This window comes from Cygnus atratus, chromosome 18 (genome assembly GCF_013377495.2).
Source record: "Cygnus atratus isolate AKBS03 ecotype Queensland, Australia chromosome 18, CAtr_DNAZoo_HiC_assembly, whole genome shotgun sequence".
In the NCBI taxonomy this organism is placed as follows: domain Eukaryota; kingdom Metazoa; phylum Chordata; class Aves; order Anseriformes; family Anatidae; genus Cygnus; species Cygnus atratus.
Genome location: NC_066379.1, coordinates 4,175,579 through 4,188,232, shown reverse-complemented (window position 1 = coordinate 4,188,232; position 12,654 = coordinate 4,175,579). Strand labels below are relative to the sequence as shown.

The 12,654-nt window shown below is 50.2% G+C and overlaps 1 protein-coding gene across 1 annotated transcript; it reads left to right on the top strand.

Moving 5' to 3' along the window:
* Window positions 1–10,924: 10,924 nt before the first annotated feature.
* Window positions 10,925–12,073, top strand: LOC118255601 (urotensin-2 receptor-like). Its single transcript, XM_035561925.1, has one exon. It carries the CDS (start codon window positions 10,925–10,927, stop codon window positions 12,071–12,073), a length of 1,149 nt encoding a protein of 382 aa, XP_035417818.1.
* Window positions 12,074–12,654: the final 581 nt, after the last annotated feature.

Here is a 12,654-nt window from a genome sequence, read left to right as displayed (position 1 = left end):
TTGGAGGCGATCTTCCCTCCTGCTCACACAGGGAGCAGCCTTCACAGTGAAACAGGAGCGGCTTTGAGCACAGCTGCAGTGAATACAAATGTGAAATGAAGCACTTCCCTCCCTTCGTACAAGCCAGGATGCTGCAGAGCGAGGCAGGATCCAAAACCTGAGGATAACACAGTAGACAGCACAGGTGCAGCTGTAACAGCCGCCCCCAGTGCTGAAACCTCAATCATGGCCAAAAATTGCATCCTACATCACCTTGAAGGGAACCAAGAGGTGATGTGATCCTGGTTTTTTGTTTTATATATTTTTTTAGGTTTTTTTTTTTTTTTTTTTTTACTGAGGCAGGTGTTTGCATACTCTGGCATTTACAGTCTAAGAAGCAAGGGACGCTGCTCCCTTTGACTCATCAATAAAACAGCTGTGGCTTTAACACCACTTCAAAAACCTGAGAAAACAACCCCCTTCAGCCACACACAGCCCTGAACGACAGCGGCACATTTTGGAGGCGGGTCCCCAGCCCATGGGGAACGCTCTGTCTTGAACATAAAGATTTTACAATGCCTCCAAATGTGCATTAAAAGGACAATTAAAATGTTCTGAAGCCACAAGTGCACTTTACGACAGAGCTTTGCAGTGACTTTTACATAGCAGCTTCACAATGCCTGCTGCCAGAAGCTTTCCCATGATATGGAGCAGCTGGGCTCAGCTCCTCCTGGGAAATCAGCAGAGAGAAAATAAAGGATGGGCAGTGGGGCCATCCGGGAAGGATACTGTGCCTTCACACAGAGGTGAGGTGAGGTGAGATGAGATCAGTGAAGGAGCACTGAGGAGGAGGAGGACAACCTCATCATGCTGGCGGGTGCTCTCTGAGCAGCTCAGCGTGGCTGGGGCAGGATGCGCCCAGCACAGGCAGCATCTCCCTGGGCATGAGCTGCCACTGCTGTGCTGCACCACAACAGTGCAAATACTCGATAAATCGAGTTACACGTGGCCGATGGGTCCCACAGGGGCAGAAGGCATTGCTTGGGCTGCAACCAGGCAGAATTTCCCTCACAGACCTCCACCTCAGCTCCAGATCGGTGCTGGGGGCTGACCTCAGCTACCCCATCCTCATGCCCATCCTCAGGCCCCAGCACACTGGGTTTGCTGCGTTAATCAAAGTGTTACTTGGGACCAAATCGAGGCACGGAGAAGCATTTTGAAACAATAAATACACACTCTGACTGTGAAATCAGGCACCTGCTCGATGTTCCTTCTGCTTTCTGCTGGGGAATTAAGCCCCTTTGTTACCATTAGAGCATTTCCAAGAGAATTTCCCTCTGGAATAACATGCCAATGACTAAATGAATGCTGCATACTTCTTACTAGAAAAACAAGAAAGGAATGTATGCTGAGGCCCTTGTGGCCTCTGTGGCCAGCAGCCACAGCCATCCCAGCCCTGCTGGGTCCACCTCTGCCACCCAGACCCCGTCCTGGGGACACACCGGTCCCCACAGTGAGGGACTGACTCACTGGCATGGGGACACACACGCTGCCTGCGCCTCATCACAGGGCGCAATCTGCAGAGGGCAAACCTCTCTGTCTAAAACTGGCACGAGCTTTGGGGTCTTTGAACTAACACCTGCCAATTCTGGCACTGCTTTTAGCTCAGGGTCTTCCTCGTTCCAGCAGCCTACCATCGCTCCCACCCGCCTTGGCAATAACCTCTCAGGGGCACGAGAGGCCTGGAGCTCACCATACCTGGGCAGGTGCTGCACTGCTAGATTTCAATGAAAAGCGAGCCTTTATCAAATCATCTGGTCAGTGGGAGGCCCAGCCTGTCCTGCAGCCCTCTTGAACCACAGGGCTGTCCCCAGCAGCACCACCACCGTGACCTTCAGCAGGGCACATCTCCATCTCCATCCACTGCTTCATGGGGTGGCCTTTACCGCCTGCCACCATCCCCAGTCCTTCGGGCCCTGTTCCCATGTGTTCAGCACGGCAAATGCCACCGAAGCAGCACATGCTCCGTGCAATGACATTTGCTATTTTTACATGCTGCCAGACAACCCTTCATGCTGCACCTTGCGTATCTTGTGAGAGGTTTTTGAAAGCTCCAGGAGAAATGTTTGCTGCCAGCCACAGGCATTCAGAGCTGAGAAAACACCCAGGATCAGCAACAGGAACTTCTGCTGGAAATGGTGGGAGCCTGACTTTTCCCAAAAGCTTTCTGGCTTCACAAAGATTTTTCAAAATCCTCTAATTCCTAGCCACGAGAAGGAACCAGACTGAGAAATGTGGAATACTTCCCCAGGATGGAACAGAGTGCTGGAGGGAAGGATGGGATGGCTGAGGACACTGAGCCAAACTGCAAAGCATTGGAGCAATCAGCACAGCCACGCAGATGTGAACTGGGAGGTGCTGTGCAAGATACAGGTAACAATGGGGAGAAACGTTTGTCTTTAGCATAGGTTTTATCCCATGGAAGGGGCTTGGCTGAGCTTAGCTGAACTCCCCGAGGCTTTTCTGATGATGCTTTGGAAGACTTCCAGAAGTCTAGTGCAGTTTTTGGTTGGTTTGTTTGTTAATCCTGAGTGCATTCAAATAAAGAGAATAAAGGCACTGTGTCCTCCTATTCCAGTTACTCTCAAAATACCTTTAATACGATGACCAGGTTATAACTGGTGCAGAGGGAAATGTGAAATATTGCTGAGGACAAAGCCCCTTTGTGCTGCAGAGATTCTACCCTGAGACCTCCTCTGTCCACCTGCACCTGCCTGCCCCGAGCACCCACACCTCTGTGGCTCTTGATTTAAAGGTTTTCATGAGGCAGTTGGGCAAATGACACAACAACCACACCATGTAGTGCAGAAGTCTGTCACCAAAGCCACCAGCTTACATTTGCTGTAGCAGCACTCAGCTATAAGCACTGCCAAAATAGCTATAACACTGCCAAAACAGCTTTAGCACTGCTAAAACCTCTCCCAAAAGTGGCTGAGGCTCAGATCAGCCTACAACTTAGCACAGGCTGGCACAGACAGGATCCATCCCTCCCACTGCAGACATCAGCACCCAGCCAGGGACATGCTTGACTGAGACAAGCGCACCAGCAGCCGTATTAATTACTGATGTGAGATATAAAACCCACTTACAGCTGATCACAATTTCCTCTACCGGTATGAAATATATGCAACCTTAACTCCATCCTTGGTATGTCCTGGGTACTTTTTCTTTTTCACTGGTCTCAGGTCTGGGACACAGGCGGTTACGTGACGGTTTCTAATGGTGGCAGAGGACCAAAGAGCTTGGAAAAAAACAAAAGGCAGAAGGAGTGAGTAATAACGTGTGCACGTAACAGTAATCACTTAGGGGGGAAAGCCTCAAAAACCTGTGCTCCAGCAAGGCGCTGCTGGTACGCTGATGAAAATCACAGGTCTTGGGCTAGATCTAATCACTGATCCTGTCCCCATGGGCTACACTTGTAAATACACCAAGAGGGAAATAGATTGGGCAAAGCAGACTTGTCAAGTTTAAATCTATTGCAAATAAATGTATTTAAGTTCTTGTTTGCATTTGTAAGGAGGTCCTTTGGTATTATCGTAAGCACATTAGAAATTTGTAAACAGCGCAAGTGTTAGGTGCAAACCACCAAGCAACATGGCCACTGCTCTGTCTCCCCACTGGCAGGAAGGTTTTCGCCCAGCCGTGCCATTTGGTCAAGCCCCCAGCACATGTCGCAGCCTCCCAGAAATGCAGCAACCTGAGCCTCGAGAGGAACACCAGGGCTGCGGGGACCAGCCACGACCACATCAACCTGGAAGAGTTCACCCCACCACAGCCCAAATGGATTCAGGGCAGCTTCCAGCATCCTACAGCAATCTTCAGACCTCACAGGAGTCCTAAATCTATGCCATCTCTGGGAGCTTGATGAGATCCCGGTAACAGCGAGGTGCAATTCAGGAGACAGAGGAGCAACAGTTCGTTAGAGATACAGCAGCAGTCCCAAGAGGAAAGGTAGAGAAGCTCTGGCCCCATCCCTGCAGGACCAGCTTGCACAAAGATCCAGGGATGGGGTTCATGCAGCTTTTACCTACAAATCCCAGGGACTCAGAGCTTGAGCCCTCTGCCCTTTCCCTACCCAAATTCCAGGGCACCAGCACAGAACACCTCATTTGCTTCCCTGCCCTGGGCAGTGGCACTGTTTTGGCCAAAACCAGCACAGATGAGGTAGCTAACAGCCTGGCATGGCACTTCTCAGTCCCCTTCCAGCACCACCCCTTGGATTGTCTGTGCAATTCACCTCCATGCAGCGGAAAAGCTGTCAGCAGCACAGAAATCCTGGGCTGGCAGAGCTCAGCAAGAGATGAATGCCCTCCCCGAGCAGAGCATCTGTAAACCTGGTGTCCACGTAAGGAATCCTAGATGAGGGAAAACAAGCTGGTTATTGCAGCCCCCAGAGTCTCACTTTCATACAGACTAGCCAAGAACAAAGCAATACTGCCTCGGAAAGGACAACGGAAGTTTCTTGTTTGGGGAAGAAAAAAAAAAACAAACAGGAAGAGAGGAGACAAAAATGCCAAAAAGTTCAGTGATGTCTCCAAATGCGTTGGCTAAGTTTGGGTGGCTCTTTCACTGGCGGAGACAAATAGCAGGAAGAATGAGAAAAGCAGTTGGGAATTAGGACATCGCATTTACATGTGCCAAGACCATTAAGAGCTGGAATGGAGATTTAAGTACAGGATTTAAAGAGGTGACCCAGGGAGCACCGTGTCCTGCAAGAGTCACCACCTCGGCAGTGTTCTGCCTCGGGAGCTGCTCCCAGCTATCAGCATGGTGCTCACGGTGGTGGTCCTGGGCTCAGCACTTGTCACCCGGGTGCTGTCACACGAGGTATGACATGGGAAGAGCCTGCCCCCAACCGTCCCGCTGTGACCCTAGCAGAAGAAGACAAGTCATGTGAAGCCCTCCCAAGACCTCGGTTTAATCCACATCAGCATGCACGATGCTGCAAATGCTCAATCTCCTTTGGGCTGCCCCAAAGTCAGGGCAGTTTCTCTGAAGCTAATGCGAATTTCTGTGCAACTGTGATAACATCTGTAGCAGAGACAAGGCACACACGGCACCCTGACTGCTGCGGGCATTAATGGAGGTCATGTGTGGAGATGAGTAAACCAAGTCAGGCAAATGAGAATCCCATCTTATCCAAGCTTGCATGTGTTTCTAGACCTGACCCAGACCAAGAATGCAGACACATTTATGAGATCTGTTTCTTTTATCAATTTTTGGCTGCACTTGTACAAGCTCTTCCCTGCACATGGGAGCAGGGCTTACATTTTGAAAAATGTGATTTGTAGGCAAGCTGTCCTGCAGGAATCCTTCAGCTTGCAGCACAAGGGAGCCCACGGCTGCTGGCGAGGCTGATCTCAAAGCTGCCCCAGCAAAAGCAGAACAAAATTGTCCAGGGGCCCTGCACAGACCGGGGGAGGCAGGTACAAGGCGGGTCAGGTGCACAGCCCAGCTCGGGGGGCACAAGGGGTTTGTCTGGTTCAGTGAGGTTTGAACCAGTAACCAAGCACAATCAAACTCACATATCATTGGCATAAGTTATGTTGAAGACGTAAACAGGTCTTTTTTGTCCTGTGTTTGAAAGAACAACAACAGCTATTGCCTCTGCAGTCCCTTCAGAAGGCTCTTATGCAGAACTTGAACCCCGTGGCTGCAGATGCTGCCTGAATAATTAAACAGACCTAGTCTACATCTCAGAGGGCTCCTACCTTCATCCGATATTTACTGCACAGTTCCTAGCCCTGTTACAAATCCTGCTGGCTGGGACTCCTGCCTATAGCTCTAAAAGCATCTGACAAATGTGAAAAACCCTGAAATTCAAGGCACCGGGAGACGAGTGAGTGCAATGATCTCTGTTTTACAGATGAGGAAAATAGGGGAAACAGGAGAAGAAGAACTACAATCACAAACAACCCTCTGAGCCAGGGCTGTGAACCTGACACCACAACATCACTCTCAAACGTCTCTCCAGACACCTCCTCAAATGGCTCCAGCGGCCCACGGGAGCTTTCCAAACATTTGGGGGCTCAGCTTGCTCTGACAGCAGCCCCGGCAGCACTGACATTTCCTGATAAACCAGCACACTGGTATAATATTTTCCAGAAGGTTTGTACACCAAAAAGGAACTACCGGGTTGGGACCAACAGGTCCAAGGAAGCGATGGGTTGGCCAGAAGCTTTTCTCCCATCCCATTCCCCCTTCCTTTCCCTGGCACAGGTCACTACAAACCCAACGGGCACCTCAGTGACAGAGGAGTGACAGTGTGACAGCTTCAGCATAGGTGCCCAGAGAGAGAGACGGTGATGGAAGCAGCATGCCCAAGCCATGCCCAGCAGGTCACCCACATCCCCATCACTGACTGCATGGGACTGCATGGGACCTGTGCCCAGAGGGCTGTTCCCAGCACAGGACAGAAGCAGAGCAGCCCGTGGGGCTGAATTACTCAGCTGCAGGTAACTCAGATGTCCTTACTCAGTGCATCTGTCACCAGAGGGACCGGGACAGAAGCCATATGGGGGGACATTCTTTGGATTACATGAAGACTGGCAAGGGGATTCCAGGACACCAGCAGGTTGTCCCTGCTTTGTACAGGAAGAAGAACATGCCATGTGAATTACCTTCACACTTTGCCAAGAGAGAGAGAGACAAAGCGCAGAGTTAGAGCAAATCTTTGGAGCAAAACACCCTTACACCGGGGTGCTTGGGCTGGGGTTTTAGGGCTCAACCAGCCCTTCTAAGAGCTACTAACGTGAAATGTATTTTCATTGCAAACTCAAGCCTCCCCGTGAGGATTTGCTCCTAACCCAAGTCCTCCCCAGATGCAAAAGCCCAGGTCTCAGAGAAGCCCTGCTTTGAGCACCAGCTGCCCAGCAGAGATGGCTGCAGCTGGTGCTCAAGACCCTTCCCAGGTGCCACCACTGTCCCCCAGGCAGCCCGAGCACCATTCAGAGGGTGAGCACTCTCCAAAACTGGGCTTATGCTGCAGGAAGCCAAGACCTTGGAGATGAGAGGAGATGCATCTGAAAGCTCCCAGAAGGCAGAGTGTAAAAGGCCAAAAACAGAGATGACACAATACCCAGAAAAAGAGTTTGAGGAGGAAACAGCTCCCAGTTTGTCAGGTCAATGCAGGAGGGACCAAGTGCAAAGCCAGGGACAGCTACTGCCTTCCTGGAGCCCCATGCCAGCAATTGGCACCTCCTTTCAGTGGCCACCTGAATAAAAACTGGTGAAACTACAGTGGGTATCTCCCACACACCCACATCCAGCTGCAGCCGCCCTGGGAGAGGTGGGTGCTCCTCCCCTCCCATACATCAGAAGCAATTCCCCCGTTGCACAGAGCTAGAGCAAGGAACAGGGAGGAAAAGCAACCCCACGGTGTACAGGTCACCAACCCAATATTCAGCTGCTAACAAAATAATCTCAAGTTCGCTTCAGCATTTCTCAGCACCAGCCCCTTCCTCACAGTGAGGCTTTCAAGGAGCTTGGGTGATCTTGCTCCGTCTTCACCTTGTTGAGAACCACAGGGGAAAAGCAAGCAGACGAACCCCAAACAACCCAGACAGTGTTTTGTTATTGCCAGCCTGAAATATCTCAGATGCTGTCGTGCATGATACCACCGCACAGATTCGTTTGTGAATACGCTGTCCAACCCAAATAAACTTTGACTTCGTTTTGGAATTGATCTCCGAATGGAGGAGCTCGCCATTTCCGTGGGCAGCCGACCCTCCCGCAGGAATTTAACCCTCCCCAACCCGGCCACTGTGCCCAGACACAACGGTTTTGCTCAGGCAACACAAGATGCTTGTGCCCTTCTGTGTGACATAAGGAGGGGCACGACAGCTCTTCATATCACCAGTCCTGAGATGAACACAGCACCGACACCTCGCAGCCCCAGCTGGTTCACAGCCAGGTGGGGAGAGCGGGCTCAGCCAGCCCCAGCTATCCAAATGCTGCTGCTTTAAAAAGGCTCTTTGCCGGCTGCAGTCAAAGCCACGCTATGCCTAACGTCACTGAGTAACAGAAATAGCAGGCATGAGTGAAGGGAGGAGAATGAGAGTATTAAGAGCGCACAGATTTCAAACATACTTGGAGAGGTAGCACGCTCCCTTCCCGTCGCTGCCTTTCCAGATGCGACGGAGCACGGGGAGCTGGCGTTGTCTTCCCATGAAGGAGGATTCTCTTTTTTCATTTTCCCTTTTTTTTTTTTTTTGAAGTTTCAGCTTTAAAACTACCAGCTGCATTTTTATTCCGTTTCTTGTAGGAAACTTCACCTGCTGGATTTAAAAGCAAGGTTTGAGCAGGAGGAATTCCTTTATGTTCATTGCTACCGGAACGTGCACGGTGCCCCTCGGTGCTGATAACATAGAAGAAAAGGCAGGAATGGCTGAGAAAATTGCTTAGACCGTAAGATGCTTTGAATGGCTGCTTGGAATAGCAGGCTCTTTATTGTGTGTGTCTGCATGTGTTTGTGTGTGTGCATGCATGTTTGAGTGCAGCAATGCCAATAACTTTGAAGTGATGCAAGGCTTCCCCAGTCTGTACAATTTTCGTCCTCTAGGAACGAGGACCTGCCTAGCTGCGAGCTCTGCCTGCAGATAGCTGGAGTGTTTGAATTGAATTAGCACTGTAGTGATTTTATGAATGAAGCAAAACGCAGGTTCGGTGCAGGAGCAGAACAGGCAGCTGCGGTGCGGGAGCTCTCTCTAGCAGGAGCTGTCACACAGGGACCCGCGCTGATGAGCACAGACATGACACAGACCTGCTACAAGTGCCCAGAGCACAAAGTAAGGCAGCTGCAAGGAGCCAGCACCTGGGCCACGGAAACATGCTCCTGAAAACAAGCTAGCACAAATCCAACCGAGCCCAAGAGCTGCGTGTCACCGGAGCTAGGCTTAGCTGGAGCATCCCGTGCAGAGCCCTTCCCTTCCAACCAAGCCTGCTGGTGACCGTGTGGCAGAGGAGCAGGCAGAGCCCCCGAGCATCTGCATCTCCTCCACGCATTGATGCTTGTGCTGCCAGCACAGCTTGTACGGGAGCACGCATGAGGCAGACGATGAGGGAGCCAGCCGGTGCGTGGATGGGCTGGCTGCACATGCCCAAAGCCAAGCAGGAGGGATCGCAGAGCACAGCGGGGAGAAGGCAGATTTGGGTTTGCAGGGTCCAGAAAAGCTGAGTGAAGCTGATGGAGATCGGCTGAGAGAAGCAACCTCCCAAAGAACTGACCACTGCCGGACCACGCTTCACCTCTCCCCCTCAGCTGTCTGTACCCAAGGGACATGGGGGGGCAGATGGGCTCCGTGTAGTGTTTCTGCCTTTTTTGCACCCCTATCCCAACTGTTAAGGAAGAAGAAATCTGTCTGTGCTAGGTTACCCTCTTTTCTGCAGACTTTCTGCATGACATCTCCACAGCACCTGTCACCTGGTAATGGGAAGAAGAGAAAATGGGGGCAAGTCATCAAGAAGATGAACATTGCCCGTCCTCTAGTGCGGCAGTGGCCACCGGCAGAGTCTCTGACCCAAGGACAGCTGGAGCAGGACACGGTGCTGCCATCCTGCCAAGCAAGCAAGCGGGATGAAGAGGGCAATGGAGTCATTGGGTGTGGAGGCAAAAGGACACCAAGTTTACTGGGAAAAGCTGCAAAACTTCACAATTCCCGTGATAAAACCAACCCAATCTGCCCCATTGAAGAGGCAGAGTGATGTCTTTGCCTGCGGAGCCCTGCAAGGACAAGGCAGTCCAGCACCTGCTCTCGCAGCGTTTTCTAAATGAATAGACAACCTGAACTGCGTAAAATATGTACTGCAAACATTTCTGTGTGCAGTGACCTTTACGTTGGTACAGGCTTCTTGTTATGCCTTAAAATCCTGGTGTTTTACGTACTTTTTCGTGTGTTTTTCTGAAGCAGGTTCGATATCCCTTTGCCTACACCCCAAGCCAGCACAAACTCAAAGCAACAGTCATGATTTATACAGCACTGGGCTTAAGCTAACCAAAAGCTCCCATGTACAAAGAGCAACTACCTGCCTAAAGCGCTGCAGAGTGATCTCTCAGCCCGCTGCATAAGACACATTCGCAGACAGGACTGTCTGAAATAGATATCTCAGCATGGGCACACAAACATCTGTGGGCTCACACTTGACAGAACACATGAAAAGAACCATGTTTACACATACCTAGAGCTCACAGCGCAACCTACGGCTTGTGCTACGTACCGAAAATGCCTTTTTTCTCCATCACTTGACAATTGGAAACTGCAGGTCACGATATAGCAGGAGCTTCTCATTCAAGGAAAGCTGTTCAGGGAAAGCACTGCAGAAATGCTGGACTTTGTCATCTATTTCCTGTGATACATTCCCTTTAGCTGCAAATGGTAAATACGAAGTTTGTTTTCCCTTTTGGGTCTTGGACTCCTTCATGTTAAGAGCTTAGCAAAGAGCTTATCAGCAAATGCACTATGAAATTAGGAAGGATACTTTTCTTTCCCAACCCCAAACTAACTTTAAAGATTGCAGCAAGTGGTTCCAAATATCTGCACGATCTCTCATCTCTTTTCCATGCACACTAAAAAACGTCATTCCTCAGAGCTGTGCTCTCGTAACGACTGCATAAGCGGCCTCAATGCAGACCTTTGGCACATGCAGGCAGTAAAGATGTAATCAGGGACAAATAGCTTCTCAACAATAGGTTGTGTTGCTTTGGCAGGTTCTAATCTGTTGGTTTTTGATGTCTTTCCTCTAGTGGAGGATGCAGATCTTCCTCGGATGAGACCCCACTGAGCAATGGTTCACCATTTCCCAGCAGTCACGTTTCTCAGAACAGGAAAAACAGCTCTCCAAAAACCTGTGGCATGAGCAAAGCCTCTGACATTCAAAGGCCAGGAGGATGTCCCTAACCGATGAGCTGGAGAGCCACTTCTCTGCAACCCCCTACATGGTGACGGACACCAGTGAGAGCAGCCTGTTCAGAATCAGACCCAATGCCTCCACGAACACCACCGGGGCCAGCATGGCAGCCGCTGGTTCCATGGAGGACATGATCGCCATCTGCACCATTGGGACCATCCTCTCCCTGATGTGCGTGATTGGGGTGACCGGCAACGTCTACACCTTGCTGGTGATGTGCCACTACCTGCGATCATCTGCCTCCATGTATATTTACATCATCAACCTCGCTCTGGCAGACCTCCTCTACCTTCTCACCATCCCCTTCATCGTTGGGACCTACTTCATCCAGAAATGGTACTTTGGGGACGTTGGCTGTCGCATCCTGTTCAGTCTGGACTTCCTCACCATGCACGCCAGCATCTTCACCCTTACAGTCATGAGCACAGAGCGCTACTTTGCTGTGCTGAAGCCCCTGGACACAGTGAAGAGGTCCAAGAGCTACCGAAAGGCCATTGCTGTTGTCATCTGGCTGGTATCGCTGCTGCTCACTCTCCCAATGCTCATCATGATCCAGTTGGTGCAAAGGGACAACAAAAGCATCTGCCTGCCCACCTGGAGCAAGCTGTCCTACAAAGTCTATCTCACCATCCTCTTTGGCACCAGCATCGTGGGCCCAGGGGTAATCATTGGCTACCTCTACATCCGACTAGCTAAGATTTACTGGGTGTCGCAAACAGCATCCTTCAAGCAGACCAAGCGGCTGCCGAACCAAAAGGTGCTCTATTTAATCTTCACAATCGTGCTGGTGTTCTGGGCTTGCTTCTTGCCTTTCTGGATATGGCAGCTCCTCTTCCAGTATTATGAATCCTTCCCTTTATCTCCCAAGGTGATGAAGAACATTAATTACCTGACAACCTGCCTGACCTACAGCAACAGCTGTATCAACCCCTTCCTCTACACCCTGCTCACCAAAAACTACCGGGAGTACCTGAAGAACAGACAGCGGACCCTCAGCAGCAGCAGTGGGTACTTCCAAAGAAGGAATCGGTTTCAGAGGATTTCGGGGAGATCCCTGTCCACAAGCAGCCAGCACTGCACAGAGACATACGTTCTTGCTCATGCTCCTTTGGGAAACAGCAGTGCCTGAAGGTAAAATGCATCTCGAAGAACAATCAATATTGACTTCAATGTTGCTTTGATTTAAAGTGTACATTGTAAAGGCAAAGCCTTAGCAGCTCCATAATGTGCACACATTTAGTCCAGAGGCTGTGCCGTTTGTCTGTTCTCATTTCCTCCAGCGCCACTGATTTGAAGCTCACAAATAGCCTTTCGCTTTTCATCTTTATATTTTATAGTGTGTGTCTCCTCAAGTAGCTATCAATAATGAAAACCTATTATAGGGCCATGTTTTTTAATAGTATCAGCTGTCTCACAGAGTTTAAAGTTATGTTATCCCGTGAATGGCTGTAGTTCGTTCTTTTTAAAGCAGTAATGCTAGATTAGTACTTGTATGAGAACTGAAAACAATGAAATAAAGACAAAGCAGCTGATGGTTGTGACATGCAATCCAGCTTGAATTTGGGGTAGAATTGGACAACTTAGATGAGGAATGTCCAGGGGTTTTTGTCCTGGTTTTGGTTGCCTTCACATTTATTGTACACTCTCACGTATGCACTGGGCTTAATGCTCCACTCACACAGGTGTCTGTAGCTGAGTAGCTGCTGCAGT